The sequence below is a fragment of the Perognathus longimembris genome, chromosome 15 (assembly GCF_023159225.1).
Source record: "Perognathus longimembris pacificus isolate PPM17 chromosome 15, ASM2315922v1, whole genome shotgun sequence".
NCBI classification, from domain to species: Eukaryota; Metazoa; Chordata; class Mammalia; order Rodentia; family Heteromyidae; genus Perognathus; species Perognathus longimembris.
Window position 1 is genome coordinate 46,803,649 of NC_063175.1, and position 16,673 is coordinate 46,820,321.

The following is a 16,673-nucleotide window of genomic DNA, read 5'->3' on the forward strand; positions in this document are numbered from 1 at the left end:
TTTTTGAGTTCCAATGGGCAGATAACTTTGTTTGGCTGGATTTGTTCTGCATATATATGAAATGGCATCCTATGAATCAATACACAGAGTTTACACCTCCCACAATGGGAGGAAAAGCCACCCTTAGCAGGCAGATGTAGTCTCCAGTTATTCATAACAAGCTGCCACTGTTTATTAAGCTTGTTTACCCAGTTATTCCATGAAATCTTTGTGTTTTGTGCCCACAATTTGGCAGGCTGATTCTTTAGACTGCTGAGCACTGAGAACAAAATTCATTCCTTTCCTGGATTAACTTGGAATCATGGAAATCCTAATGTACAAGCTCACAACCCCAGCTCAGGGCAGCCAGCTTTTTCTTCTGGCATAGGGGGCATGCCGAAGTCTGATTTGCATGGCTAAGGGGTGAGGATTTTCACTTGGATTGGAAAGCAAATAGAAGTTGTCAGAGGTTAATTCCTTTATGGAAGAGACTTGACTTGCTGTGTTTTGAATCTTTAGAAAGAAGGCTTAGAGCAAAGCCTTCTCTCTTCCACCTACCCTGCTGCCAATAGCAGTTTCCACTCCTGTTCCATGCTGGCTCTCACTGACACAGACATACCATTAGTTCCACAGCAAGGGACTCTGGTGATAGCGATATAATAGGAGAGTTGTCGTTCCATAAGCATTATTTTTTATTTTGTTTTCTTTTTAAAATTATTATTATTGTGTATATGTATATGCATGCACCCATAGATACTAGGACTTGAACTCAGCATGTTCAGTCCTTGCTTAGTTTTTTAGCTCAAGGCTGGTGCTCTACCACTTGAGCCATGCCTCACTTCCAGCTTTTGGCTGTTTAGAGATAAGAGTTTCTCAAATTTATCTGCTCAGGCTGGCTTCCTACCTTGAGCTTCAGATCTCAGCTTCCTGAGTAGCTAGAATTACAGGTGTGAGCCACTGGCACTCAGCTGATTTTATATTTACAAACATGCAGTCCCACAAAACTGCTTTGGGTTGCATTGTTAATTAGCCTTTGAACATTTTGAAATGTGTGAGAATCTTTAAGATCTCTGAGGCTCTTCAAGAATTCTCTTGTTTATTTCTGTGTCTCAAATAACAGTAGGTACATCCTAAGGATATTGTGAGCCTTAATGAGTAAATGCATATAGGTGCTTATTGTGTGGCAAGTGCTTATGAATTTAGCTGGTGTTATTATTACTCTTCGATTGTTGACTTGACTTTTTCTGGAGGAAGATCTCAGCAGTAGACCTGGCTTGCTTTGCCTTGTGTTTGGGAACATGATCCTTGGAGTCAGACAGATGCATTTTGTGAGTTACTGTTTATTAGCTTTGTGACCTCAGGGAAAGGGTTTGACCTCAGAGAGTGCCGGCTCCTTTCCCTAGTTAGGGGTACCGATTTAATGACACACCAAAGGGTATCTCTTAACCTGCTAGGGGGCGGCTGCTTCTGTTCATCAATATGGTTTGCATGCCACCTTCAGTGGTGGAATTTATGATGAGTGAAATTCCCAGACTCTGCATTTGTCACTGGACATCCTCTTTGCAGACTTGTCAAATGGGCAGCAGGATTATTCACTCCCTACTCTCCGTCTCCTTTGGAGACTCATGAGTTATGGGTCTCCTACTAAACCCACGTGTAGAGCTGTGCACATCATACGTTCCTACTGAATGCCTATGCAGTTGTTCCCATTGGAATTGGGGTCCATGTTGAGCAAGCAATCTACATTTCATAGAGTTTTATATCTGGAAACTGTAGCTGAGCCAGTAAGATTCAGTTCCTCTGTGTCCATCTCCATCATCACAGGTTTGAGGGGATGGGGTGGGGGGATGTCCTATCAGAAGCTATTTTCATGGAAATTCAGATGGTCATGTGGTGTTAAGGTGCTTATATATTGTCTTTCTTGTTTTGTTTTGTTTTGCCGGTCCTAGGGCTTGAACCCAGGGCCTGGGCATTGTCCCCGAGCCTCTCGGTGTTCAAGGCTAGCACTTTACCACTTGAGCCACACTGCCACTTCCAGGTTTTTCTGAGTAGTTTATTGGAGAGGAGTCTCATGGACTTTCCTGCCCAGTGGCTTTAAACCACAAGCCTCAGATCTCAGCCTCCTGAGTAGCTAGGATTGCAGTCCTGAGCCACCAGCTCCTGGCAGTGATGTCTTTTTTGTTTGTTTGTTTCAACACATCCAGGCCTTGCCTCTTCTGATGTCCCCCAAATCCATTCCATGTGACTTCCATCCCATTCCTTGAAGGGATTCCTGTTTTGGCTCACACCAGTGACTTCGTTTCCAAATCCTGAAACCTTAACAAGAAAAGAAAATTCAGACAGCCTAGCTGTTGTTTTTGCTGAAGCAACAAACTACTTGCTAATAGAAGATTTTGAAGCCATAGTGTCTGAATTGTCAACATGCCAGTCTATTTAAACAATCTCCAGTATCCTTCTCTGACCCCAAATTACTCCCCAGCATTAATTGTCCTAGTGGTTTCATGGCCACATTATTTTATATTCATTAGTGTTTTCATGAAAAATTATAACACTAATTAGAGCATCTTCCAGTTAATTCACTTGGTGATTCATTACTCTCTCCTCGCTTGGTGTTCTGTGTGTGGTCATCCTGGAGAAAGCATGCAAGGGGTAATTGCAGCTCTGTTCCCTGAGTGATTGTCTAATGCCATTAGTTCTGATCTCAGGCAGCTCTGATGGGATCCAGTTACAGCTGCAGGAAGGGAGGAGGCCCACAGCAAGGACTGGAGTCCCGGGCAGCCAAGAGGAGCAGATTCTTAAAGAAGAGGAATTGAGGATGGGAGAAGGAGCTGTGAGATAAGAACATCATATCATCATTTTCTGCCATGAGTGATACAGACAATTAGAACCATATCTGCCCTGGGAACTCAGATGTAGGAGAGTAAGGAAGATGAACTCTCCATTTCAACAGATGTGGGGCCAGGCATTGAGTGGTCCATTGGATGCCTGGTTCCTTCTTAGTTTCTCTCAATTAAAAGTTTATGTGATCCATAAAAAAGGCTGCTATCAAGAAAGAATAGGACATAAGTGCTAGTGACAATGTGGGAAAATCGGAACCTGTACACGCTTGTTGGGATGTAAAATGGCAAAGCTAGTATAGAAACCATATGGCAGTTCTTTAAAACTTTAAATCAGATCATTTGATCTAGAAATATCATAGTACAGTCCAAAAGAACCAAAAGCAAGGTCTCAAGAAGACATCTGTACATTTGAGAAAATGTCCTCCTACCTGTGCCCAGGCTGGCTTTAAAAGCTTCACTCTTCTGAGTAGCTGAAATGATAGATATCCACCACCGTGTGCAGCTTGTATTTCATAGTTCTTAACATTCAAGTATGAACCCTTAACCACTGTGTTTTGCTGTATCAGCATACAACACCATTTGCTACAGGGGAGTCTTCCCAGAAGCAGACTGTCTTGAGCACAAGGCACAAAGATATCAACCTTACAGATACTGCCTAGCACCTTCCCAACCTGCTGTACCAACATGTACCCCAACAGCAGCCCGGGAGAGTTTCTGCTAGAGTCACGTCCTTGCCCTCTCTTCAGATTTTATGCCTATGCCACTTGGGTGGAGGGATTGTTACTCTAATTTGTCTTAGATTGCTAATGATATTGAGCATATTTTTATGCAATGATTGGAAATTCAGATTTCTTCTACGAAGTGTGAATCCCAGTCTTTCATATTAGGATGTCTGCGATTTCTTATTGATTTCCAATAGATTTCATGTATTCTGGCTTCATGCCCTTTGCCAATCACATGTGGCAAATATCCAAGGCAAATATCCTTTTTATTCTTCTCACTGTCTTTGATAAATAGAAGCTCTTAATTTTAATGGGCCCTGATGCATCAATCTTTTAACCTGTGGCTTGGTATGTGTTTTGAGTTTTAAGAGAACATTCCCAGGATATTACCCTGTGTTACTTACCTGATTTTTTTTTTTTAACCAGTCCTGGCGCTTGAACTTAGGGCCTGGGCACTGTCCCTGGCTTCTTTTTGCTCAAGGCTAGCACTCTACCACTTGAGCCACAGCACCACCTCTGGCTTTTTCAGTATATGAGAGGCTGAGGAATCAAACCCAGGGCTTCATGTATGGAAGGCAAGCACTCTACCACTTGAGCCACATTCCCAGCGCTGAATGTTTTCCTGTTCACCGTTGACGTTACTATCTATGATCCAGGCACAACATGCTTTCTATATAGGATATGAAGTAAAAGCCCAGCATCACATCCTGTCACCCAGCCAGTGAGCTGACCTCCACTGTTGGGGAAAAGGTTCTTTCCTCACGTTCTGCACCACCAGCTTTGTCATGAAGTCAAGGTCTACATGCTCTGTGCTCTCCGTTCTGTCCCTGTCTCTGCAGCTGTACAACCTTGTCCCGGTACGGTGCCATGGTAGCCTTATTGAAACCCTCGATGGGTGCTAGAGTCAGGCCTCCCATGTTGTCCTTCCTTAGTAATGACTTCACTGAGAGACGAGGGAGAAGGACGGAAGGGGCGACCCTGATTAGGGGGCATTGCGCTCATAAGTTCACATTGAATTGAAGCGCCTTTCTGTGTACACTATTTAAAAATAATTTTAAAAAATTTTAAAGAATAAGTTCAGTTTTTGATCGTCACATACCCATATGTTTTTTTTCAGAATCAACTCATTAAATTCCAAAGACTAAAAAAAGGAAGGGAGGGAGGGAGGGAGGGAGGGAGGGAGGGAGGGAGGGAGGGAGGGAGGGAGGGAAATCCATGGGAGTCTGAGGAAAAATTATATTACTTCTATAGATTGATATGGGCAGAATTAAATTCTTTATAGTACTGTCTTCTAGTTTTATTTCTTTAGTGATTCCGTGATTTCTCCAACAAAGTATTGAAGGTTACTCTGTTAAAAGACTTTCACAGGGGCTGGGGATATAGCCTAGTGGCAAGAGTGCCTGCCTCGGATGCACGAGGCCCTAGGTTCGATTCCCCAGCACCACATATACAGAAAACGGCCAGAAGCGGCGCTGTGGCTCAAGTGGCAGAGTGCTAGCCTTGAGCGGGAAGAAGCCAGGGACAGTGCTCAGGCCCTGAGTCCAAGGCCCAGGACTGGCCAAAAAAAAAAAAAAATTAAAAAAAAAAAAGACTTTCACACATATTGTTATGTTTATTTTGTATACTTGATGTTTTAAGTACAAACGCTTATATTTACACATTACTATATACATATTAGTACAAGTGTATTGTTGTGTCATATAAATATGTTTGTAAATATGTATAGTAACTCTACATTATTAAAGAGTTACCTAAATAACTTTACCTACTATTTGTTATGTAACATCAAAAGACCATTGGTTTTTGTTTACTAATTATGAGTCTAGGAAAACTTGTTAAATTTCTATATTTTATTCTAACACTTTTGTCTGTGTATTCTCTTGGATTTTTTTATGTATACATAATCAATATTGATTTTGTTGTTGTTTGGTAACTGGCCACGTTGCTGAGCTTCCTTATTAGTTCTAATTTGTCTTGCAGGCTCTCAGGTTTTCTTAGTTAAGAAAAAACAATCACATTAGCATATAATTATGAAGGTTCTGTTTCTGACAGGAGAAACAATGTAGAGTAGCTGCTAAGTGCAAGGAGTCTGGAGTCCGACTACCCAAATTTAAATTCCAGCTTTATCACTTACTATGAAACCCTAACTAATTTGCTGAATTCTATATTCCTTTCTATCATACATTATAATTGTTCAGCCTCAGGGTGGCTGAACAATTAGCTCACACAATGTATGTACTTTATGTCAATCTTTGTCTTTTTTTTTTTTAACCAGTCCTGGGCTGAGCACTGTCCCTGGCTTCCTTTTGCTCAAGGCTAGCACTCTACCACTTGAGCCACAGTGCCACTTCTGGCTTTTTCTGTTTATGTGGTGCTGAGGAATTAAACCAGGGCTTCGTGCATGCTAGGCAAGCTCTCTACCGCCAAGCCACATTCCCAGCCCCCTTTGACAGTTTTTAAAAATCAGTTTCATTCCTTTCTAAATTTTGACTTTTTATTTTTCTTGTTTTATTGCATTGGCTACTTTCCTGACATAATATTGATCAGTAGTCGTGCTTGTAGGTCTCACCACTGAAAGTTTGAACTTGGAAACTATTTTTCTTGTTTTACTATAGGCACAGCTGTTTGGCTTTCCATGTCTGACATCTAAAGTCGTCTTTAAACTTCCAAAGCTAGTTTTAAACTCTGAGGAACTTCCCATCATCAAGATCTTGTTGTGAAAGGGAACTTCAGTACTCGCCCCCTTCTGACAGCTATTTTGGTGTAACCTTTCCAAAAAAATGTACATTGTTGATGTCATAAATCTCCTAAGGATGTCTGGGAGGAGCCAAATAAGTTGGCTGTTCTTTTTCCCCTCAGACAATATCACATTCTTGCACTTTTAGGTTTGATTATATTTTTTGGTAAACTAAGAGTATGTCTTCAGACTCTTCTTTTCTTTTTGTGCCAGTCCTGGGGCTTGAACTCAGGACCTGGGCACTGTCCCTGAGCTTCTTTGGCTCAAGGCTAGCACTCTACTGCTTGAGCCACAGTACCCCTTCTGACCTTTTGTAGTTTGTTGGAGATACCAGTCTCATGGACTTTCCTGGCTTTCCTGGCTTTGAACCATGATCCTCATATATCAGCCTCCTGAGTAGATAGGATTACAGGGGTGAACCACCCACACCCGGCTCAGACTAGTTCATTTTTATGAAGAGCATATAGATACAGTTTGTAAATTATCAAATAACTAGGAATGCATACCAACAGGAAAGACCACGAGCTGCAAAATCCAAGCCCTACAACCACTGTCTGTTTTGTTCTTTATTTTATCCAGTGCTACTATTGAATTGCTCATTTTTCCTGAAACTTCTTTATCTTGTTGCCTTTTTATGACACATCCTGCTGTAGATTTCTGCTTTTCTTCTTCATAATTTTCTTCTTCTGTTTCACAAAATCCATCTCTTTCTTGCATCATATTGTGATAGGAAGTATTCTTTAAAATGATCTTTAACTGTTGATGTTTTCAGATGAAATTCTTCTGATTGGCATATCACTATCATTTTTCCTACTCCCCACTATTTCTCTTCTATCTCTTCTATCCAAATTATTTGTCCACAAGTGACAAAAGAATGTCAGCATATTCATTGTAATGGTGTTGAATGACCAGAGTATACACTTAAGTGAGCTCCTGTTCTAACAGTGTTTTTGTGTCTGGGCCCTACTGGATAGACATGGATTCATGGTCTGCATCCCTGCCTGGGTTGTCCACAAGCTGATCCAGGGCGTGGGTGCAGCAATGCCTAATAAACACTTGCTGGTTTTTTTGTTCAGTGTTTTTTGTTTCTTTAGTAAGTCCTGGTACTTTTACTCAGGGCCTGGGCACAGTCCCTTACTTAGTTTTCGTGTGCAAGGTCACAACCATATCTCAACTTTCAGCTTTTTTCTGTTTGATTGCTGGCTTCTAACCTCCATCCTCAGAATTCAATCCTCTATGTAGCTTGGATTATAGGTGTGAGCTACTGGCACCCAGCCCCACATACACACACGCGCACACACACACACACACACACACACACACACACACATATTGCCACTCCTGGGTCTTGGACTCAGGGCCTGAGCACTGTCCCTGGCTTCTTTTTGCTCAAGGCTAGCCCTCTGCCACAGCACCACTTCTGGCCATTTTCTACATAGGTGGTGCTGGGGAATTGAACCCAGGGCTTCATTTATACAAGGCAAGCACTCTTGCCACTAGGCCATATTCCCAACTCCCCCCCCCCCAGTATATTCTTAACACATCAGGATTACTTCTTGTCCTTTGCTTCTCTGGAATAGTCTCTCAGAAAGTGAGGGACCACCCCCAGTGTCTTTTCCTCCACCTCTCCCCCAATCTTCTTTGCCTGGTTGTTTTCCCAAGTTGCACTTCTCAATTGTCAGGTGGACAGGAATGGACAGCACTCCTTTGCAAAAGGGAGCACCTTCCAAATAAACTGATGACTACTAAATTTTATTTCTGAGAAGTTAGGGGACTCAGTCCAAATGTTATTTTTCAATCTAATTCCATTGGATTTGGGTTTAGGTAAAAATGGGTTGACTGTAGTTGTAGTTTGTTTTTTGTTTTATCAGTTAAGTTTTGTAGACAAGGTATTGTGCAAAATGGGTACAGTTACATAATAAGGCAGTGAGTACACTTCTTGTGATATCGTACACCTTTGTTTTTCCTTCCCTTCCCTAGAGCAGGTAGGCATATATATAGTACCCAGTGTTCCAAAATCATATACAGTAACCACGTAGCGTATGCCAAAGGAAATTCACCTAGAACTTTAAATGTAACGTCAACAATAGAATCCTCCTGTGTCCTTCTCTTGGAGTTGTTTTTGCTTATACATAACGTAAGGTCGCCGACCCAAACCTGTGGAAGTACCATTTGAAAAGAAGTTTTTTGTTTTACATACCTGGTCTCTACTGTCCTCCCCACCCCCAATCCTAACAGTCATATATCAAGGAGACCATGCCCCTTTGTTCTCTATGTTCTAGGCTTGTCTCGCTCAACATTATTTGTTCATTTCCCTGCGAATACCAATATTTTATCATTTCTAATCACTATGTAGTATTCCATTGTGTGTAGGTATCACATTTTTTTGTATCCATTCATCTGTAGAGGGGCATCTGGGTTGTTTCCATATTTTGGCTATTATGAATTGTGCAGCAATAAACATGAATGTGCAGATGTCTTTTTTTTTTTTTTTGGCCAGTCCTGGGGCTTGGACTCAGGGCCTGAGCACTGTCCCTGGCTTCTTTTTGCTCAAGGCTAGCACTCTGCCACTTGAGCCACAGTGCCATTTCTGGCAATTTTCTGTATACATGGTGCTGGGGAATTGAACCCAGGGCCTCATGTATATGAGGCAGGCACTCTTGCCACTAGGCCATATCCCCAGCCCCTGCAGATGTCTTTATGATATCCTGAGACCTTATAGTTGTAGTTTTTAGTGTGATAAATTTTAGTTTTTATTTTAATTTTATATTTATGTTATATATTTATTGTATTTGAGGTGATTATAGTGGGAAGTTGTTACCCCAGACTTTTCTAGCCATCCAAAGCCAGATGTTCCTTTCTAGAATCAAATATTTATTTTTGCAGCTCATGGCTTCCTGGATGGGATACAGGAATGCAGCTAGGCAGCCCAGCTAGAGATCTCTCTGTAGGATTTGCGTGGCAGAAGACACAGCTGATAACTGTGACTTCCAAGGCTGAGTGACCCATGTATTCCTACCTTGAGACCCCAGAGTTCTATCAGCTCTGGCTTCGCAGCCTGTTCTTTGGAGTGCCTTGCTTTTGCTTTCAGAATTTCTGCTCAAAGGGAAGTAGAAGCAGAAGGCAGGCACATCATCGCTTGGTGTGCACACTCTTGTGTTTCTTGCCTGAGGGCTTGGCCAGATGGCAGAGTACCTGCAAATCAAGTTGCCAGGCATTGAGAGCCTTCGTTTCCTGATCCCTAACATTCAGTGATTTTTGTATAGGGGCAGAGAATAAAACTTGAGAGATGTCTTCAAACTGAGAAAGTCACTGTGCTGCTTGCCTTCTGTTGAACAAGAAATGCTTATCATAGCCCACCCAGCGTTCAAGAGAAAGTGGGGGGCTCCAGGGTATGGAGAAAGGGCAGTAATTTATCATTGGTCTTTCACAGTTTCCAAGTGAGAGGAAGGTGCCACAGGAAATAACCTTGTGGTCAGAAATGTACTACATATCAGAGGTGAATGTACCCCGGGTCTGACAGCACCAGGCCTCTGGACTTCAAGCATCTCTGAGAATTCTCCGCCCCCCCCCCCACACACACACTGTCCAGTCTTCAGAATAGGTGGGCTGTGCTCATGGTTATGTGGTCCTCCTGTGCTCTCGTTTCTTTCCCCAACTCTCTTGCCTCCCCACCCTCATTCTCTTGCCCAAAATATTTGTTCTCATAATTAGCCAGGCTGCTGGGACAGCAGCTCTTAGACTGTCCCATAGGTTGTTCCTCCTGGAGTATCTTGTGTGCCCAGGATACTTTGCCAAATGGTTTAGAGGTTAGTCTTGCCAAGGCTTTTCCTACAGCTACAATTAGAAGAGAGTCAAAGGGGGCGGGGGAAGCCATCAACCAGAAATGGTCCAAATCCATTTACGTGGCGCATCCCTCCGGCCTCTGCTCTTGGCTTTCCAAAATGGATCTAGAGGTGACGGGCTCGCCCACCTGAGTGGGTAGGCATTTGGTCTGTGAGACAGTTCCAGAGGAGAGCCAACTTAGGTTTCCCATCTGACTCAGACCAAAGACACTAGGAGAAATAAAGGGGAAGTGAAAAGTTGAGTTTTCAGGGCCCAACAAGACCCAGTCCTCACACTGTGGTAAATAAAAGGCAGGCTTTGGTGCTTAGCCAGGAACCAGAGAGGTAGAGAAAAATGCAAAGCATTAAGCTGCAAACAATTTAGTTGCCAAAATTTTAGGGGGCACAGAATCAAATAATGACTTTATAATAACAGCGAGCACTCCTTCCTGCCACGTGATAACCACTGCCCGTGCTTTCAGCGGGCCCTCCGTGGCTGGATGGAACTGCTTAGACCCTGAGCCCAAGTCGGTGGGTCGGCCCCTCCTCCCCATGTCCCTGTAGCAAAGTGCTGGCATCTGTCTCTCTGCTGGCCCAAGAGGCTGCATGACTAAGACTTACCAGCACTGATGGCTTACTGGGCATTAAATATGCACTATCAGTGTATCGTTCTTCCACTTGCTTCCTCGCTTCAATGCAAGAGATCCTATTGGTCTTATTTGAGAGGCTCTTGACTACTGCAGATGTGTTTCAGAGGGAAGAATGGTCCCCCTGGACAGCATGCCTCTCCCGTGGGCTTTCTATTCTGTCAGTACCCAAGGGCCAACTCTTCAGAGGAGGGTGGTACAGGGAGTTCATTTCCCTTCTTCACTGGGTGGTTTTTGTTCCCCCCACCCCCCACCCTCCATCCTGGCAAGATCCTCCTGAACTATTCAGAGCAAGTATTTACTGAACGCAATGAGAATGGAGCCCTTCTGCATTATTTATTATGGGCTAACAATACCCATCCTATGTAGAATGTATTTAGATATAAATTAATGATGTCATGAAACACGTGGTCCAGGACCGTCTTAGGATCTCTGACACATGTGCAAAAACCCATCCTACAGTCTTACCTCTTCACCAAGGCTGGGAGTTGGCTATGAGACAGCTTAAGGAGGGACACAAAAAAAATCTTTAACCTTTTATTTGCCATTTAGCCCCCTGGGAAGTTTACCATTGAGTAAGGCTGGGAGAAGCAGTTCAGATCATGAATTTTTAACCTCACCTAACACCTTCCTTTTTTTTAATTTCTGTGAAGGAAGAAAGAATAGTCACATTTACTGAGTGCTAAGCAGTCCAGCTAGCCTCTTGACGTCCAGGCATTGAGGGCATCAGAACTTCCAATCTGTAGGTGAGGAAGCTGAGGTTTAAGGTCATACCGGCTGGTTGCTGGTTGCTGGGGCATTGGAATCTGTCTTGACTCTGAACTGAGGCTTCTCCCCTGTGTTTGGCTATTCCTTGGAGGAAGGTTGTTGTTCTTGGCTTCAGTATCTTGATGTCCCATAGAGAACCACAAGGTGGTTGGCCTAACACAGCACTTCTTTTTGCTCAGAAGTCTGTGGCTTGGCTGGGTGGTTCTGCCAGTCCAGACCACACTTGGCTGGTCTCAGCTAGGCTCACTCAAACATCTGCAGTCAGCTGCTGGGTCCGCCAACTCAGTGATCCAGGGTGGCTGGGGTCGGGACAGCCCTTGTCCTGCAGCAAGCTGGCCTTGGCTTGTCATGCTACAGCTAGCTAAAGTTCCCAGAGCCTGGGAAAACTTTCAGCCAGCCTGATGACCATCAGGTCATAGGCAAGTTTACATCCCAAGATCTCAGCAGTGGCTGGTAGTTAAAACCAGAGACATTTCCCTCCTCAGAAGTGAGTGGTGTGAAAACTTACTCATCTGCAAGCAGTGACTGTTTCCTTTGTTCCTAATCATAGATGATATACACATCGTCTGTGCACACCTGTTTGTCTCAACCCTGTTTCGGTATTACTAAGATGAGTCAACTTTATTCTTTCCATTAGAGAGAGAGAGAAAGGCTGGGTGCCAGTGGCTAGGCTTATAATCTTAGCTACTCAGGAGGCTGAGATCTGAGGATCCAAATTCAAAGTCAGCCAGGGCAGGAAACTTTATAAGACTCTTATCTCCAATAAACTACTCAAAAAAAAAAAAACCCAATAAACCTGGAAGTGATGCTGTGGCTCAAGTGGCAGAGTGCTTGCCTTGAGCAAAAGAAGTTCAGGGACAGCAGACAGACAGACAGACAGACAGACAGACAGAGTGAAGGAGTGGCAGGGATGGAGGAGAAGGAGTGGGGAGGACACAGTAGCCTGGGTACATCATCCCATTATAAGAGCATAAGTGATTTCTCTTGAGTCTTTGCAATACAAATGAACTCTTGTTCTTCCTCATGCCCCACACAGAAGCCCCCTCCCAGGAAGAGAAAGGGAGAGGGATGTCAAGAACTGATGCCTTTCAAGATCCATACCCCACCCCACCATCGACGGTACATTCATCACCCCATAGCATGTCATTCCTGCTTTTCTCCAGAAGAAAGAACAGGAATGGAGCTGAAGGGTCTAGAGGAGTGCTACCCTTGCCCCCTCTGTAGCCAAATTTCACTGGAGAGAGACTGATCAGCTTGAGGCTGTGGCAGGACTTGGACAGTACCACCTGTGAACATCTGCTGTCTCAATATCGGGTTTCTAACACATTCCTTGGTTGTAGGGAGTCACTGGCACTTTCCTAGCTATTCAGAAATGGGTACATATTGACTGTAGAGTGTAATTCATCTCTGCTGTTCCTCTGGGAACATCTGGCACCATAGCTCCTTCTAAGAATCCTGAGGTGCACCACCTCATACTAAACGTTATTCAATCCACCACCTGCTCTTAGACTTTCAAAGCAAGTGGAACTCTTATTTCCTTCAGCTCTCCACTATACTCTTGTGAATAAGAATCATAGGCTGACACTTGCCAGCTTTAAGGCCTCCGGGCAAGTATATGCAACTGCTGCCTCATTTGATCTTAGCTAAAAGGCCAAGAAGTGATCCAAACATCCTATTAAAAGTGCAAATACTACCAGGAGGATAATGAATACCAGTATGAAAAGTTGAGGGCTATATGGTTAACCCCAAAAAGTAGGAATTGACACAAGACCCCAGCCAACGTCTGCAGAAATGCTAAGGCTAGACTATCATGCAGCACTGTTCATTGAGAATCCTCCAGATGAAGGCTCAGTGCCAGGCATCCCAAGAGGTTGGAGCAGGGGTGGGGGTCTAGGAATCTGTAATCGCGGTGGGGTCAAGGGCCGGAGGGGAGACAGTAAAGGTCCAGGATGCAGAATGTGGCCCCACTCCGCTTCCAGAGCTGCCCTGCACAGAAGCCCCAATTCTAGGGCAGTAGGGAATGGTAGCAGTCCTGGGTCAGCCGAAAACACAGTGTGGCCCTGGGGCCATCACTTTCATCTCTCGGTCTCCGTTTCTTTCTTGTCAAAATGAAAATCATTCTGCCCTGTTTCTCTAGCTGTGACTTCCCTAGGGCTGGCAGATTTCCTGTCTGTGGAGCTCCTGTTTTCTGGTTCAGAGCTAGCAGCTCTCGATGCATCTTCACATGGTAGAAGGGGCTCACCACCTCTCTGGTGTCTGCTGATAGGGGCACTAATCCCATTTCTAGGGGCTTTACCTCCTTCCCCTAAGGCCCCTCTCACCTGGAGAGCTAGGATTTTTATTTGTTTACTTTTGACACATAATTCTGAAATTACGCACCATTTATCTATATCCAGTATCTACTACATGTAGCTGAAAGGGAGCTAGGATTTCAACATGCACATTTCGGAAGAGCATGGTTATTAAGACCACAGCCAGGGCTTGCTACCTGGGGCTGGCTTGATGTTTCCTCATACACTGAAGGTGCCCGTCTTCACAGGATGCTCCCCTGCGGAACATGCTGAGCAGAAATACCTGGACTGAAGTTTAAGGAACCCCCCCGGCACAGGAAGGCCTTGAGATCGCCACTTATCATTGTCCCGAACACTCCCTACATCCATGATCCCAAAGGAGTCAGTGAGGACTATTTAGACAGACTTGCTGGCTGCACTATAGACACAAGTCCGTGTCCTTTCTACATCCATCAGTCAGGTGTAGATACCCGCTCCTACTACACCGGATTCCGCAAGAAGTCATGGACTTACCTGGGGCCCTAAAGCACTGCCATGCAAACTTCAGACCTCTTCCCATCCCCTCGCCTCCTGTCTTTCTGTACCGGTTTCACTTCAAGCTAGCCAGTGTAGGCCAAGCCAGTGTTTTTCATGGTCTTGCCTCTCCTGTCTGTCTTTTCAGTTTTTCAAAGGTCTGGATGAAGAGGTTTGGGGTCAAGAGAATTCCATCATTCTGTCACTTCTAATTTTGCTCTGTTAACAATTTTTTTTTTGGAGTCATATAGGTAGAAAGCCTTGATTTGGGGGTGGTGGAGGGGGGAGGGATGTGCACTTGTAAGTTTTGACTCCAGAAGGTAATTTCAGCTCAGCTGAAAACAATTCTAGAGGGTGACTATGAAAGAGGAACCGCCCCACCAGGCTTACTTACTTCCCTCTGGGGACCTGGTGCCTGGTCATTCTCCTCATCACACCTGGAATTAAAAAAAAAAAAAAGTTTCAGGGTGTGGTGATGGAAGCGGTGACTAAAAGAGAAAGACACACAGTCACTTCCAAACCAGCCTGTGAAGCAGCCCTGTCTTCTCCTTTCTCACACGGCCGCTAGCTACCGAGTCAGTGCCTTCAGTCACCAGAATGAACTGGGAAGGAATGGTATTGGCAACGGGGGCCATCAGCTCCCGCCCCCCACTGTGTATGGCTTTGTCAAGGTTTTCAATGGATCACATTCTGGGGCCCAGCCCTCAGTCAGCCCCAGTCACTGATGTCTCTCTTTCTTCTCTCTCCCCTCAAGCATGCAAGCGCAAAGAGCAAGAACCAAACAAAGACAGGAACAATTCCCAGAAGAAATCCCGCCTGGTGTTCACGGACCTCCAACGCCGCACGCTCTTTGCCATCTTCAAGGAGAATAAGCGCCCGTCAAAGGAGATGCAGATCACCATTTCCCAGCAGCTGGGCCTGGAGCTCACCACCGTCAGCAACTTCTTCATGAACGCCCGGCGCCGCAGCCTGGAGAAGTGGCAGGACGACCTGAGCACAGGGGGCTCCTCGTCCACCTCCAGCACTTGTACCAAAGCATGATGCAAGGACTCTCACCTGGGCACAAGTCACCTCCCAAGGACGACGACAGATACCAAACGAAATGCAAAGGAAGAACACGTCGGATTCTTCTCTGGGGCCCTTCACTGGTGATTTGAAAGCACAATTCTCTTGAAAAGAAACTTCTAGCTGTAATCATAGGCCAGGTGTTCTTTTTGTTGTTGTTGTTGTTTGTAATGGCTACAGAGTCCAAGTGCAAGCTGAAAATGAATCTCTCTGAACCAGACACTGTCTTCTGAGCAGACTAAGCAACCCAGAAATCCAAATGGGGCCTTCCTGAAGCCACTTCATTCCACTATGGTGTCAACTAAACTCAGCATTGCGTGTCAACAGTCCACTGCGGGTCCCATCAAACCTCTTAATTCAGTTTGCACTGAAAACCGTGTGGATTTGGCCTGTGTGAGGACTCTTGAGTTTAGACTTCCAAGACACTACGATTAGAGAAGAATCTAGCAACAAGAATGACCTCATTTGCTTTCCAAGTGCTTAGCCTCATTCTCACAGTACACCAAAGTTCACAGCCATAACATTTAAACACAAACCAAAAAACCCATCAGAATGATAATTACTGAGCACAAGTTTTAAAATATGGAAATAAAAATAATAGAAGTCCAAGGACCTGATTTTCCAACTCAGGCACCTTTTCATTGAATGGTTTAGAAAGCTTTCAGTTGACCTTCTTTATGGTTTTCTTTTCTTCAACCTCCTGGAGATCTCATGTGGTCTTGGATCCGTCAAAAAATAAAATAAAATTAGTTCACTTGAGCTCAAAATATCAAGCACAACAAAGATGAACAGAAATAAAAGAAGGTTCTGGATTCGCCACATCTGGATTTTCAAGACACCTGTTGTGAAGTCATTAGGGAATTGTTGGGAACATGGCTTCAAGCACATCTTGCAGTTTGATACAAATTTTGTTTGTACATAATGCAGACGCACACTCAGAAAGCCAACTTAACTGTTACGGTACCTGGAGCGATACAGCGTTTTTAAAGATCTAGATTTTTTTTAGATCGTTAATGTGTCCTTCTTGATTTTACTTACTTGTCATCTGGTTCCTCCTATTGTATGTTATGACCACCACCTCATCCATTCTCACTCTCATCTTTGTTCCCATGTCCATCCCATTGGAAGGATGCATCCGGTGTTTTCCAGAAAGAATAGAAAAGAAAAAAATCAAACCACCGTCCATGTTGCTCATGACTGTCCTCTAGTCCTAACTCTCTTCCATTGTTGACTCATCCTTGCAAAACAGCTGAATCAATTTGGAGGACACACAGCACACCAAAGAAG

The 16,673-nt window shown here is 44.2% G+C and overlaps 1 protein-coding gene across 1 annotated transcript in view; it reads left to right on the forward strand.

Moving 5' to 3' along the window:
• Onecut2 (one cut homeobox 2) overlaps positions 1–16,359 on the forward strand; it is a 34,086-nt gene extending 17,727 nt beyond the window's left edge. Inside the window, exon 2 of the mRNA XM_048363440.1 lies at positions 15,076–16,359. Coding sequence (XP_048219397.1) covers positions 15,076–15,362 — 287 coding nt within the window. The 3' untranslated portion in view covers positions 15,363–16,359. The remainder of the gene's footprint in view (positions 1–15,075) is intronic.
• Positions 16,360–16,673: the final 314 nt, after the last annotated feature.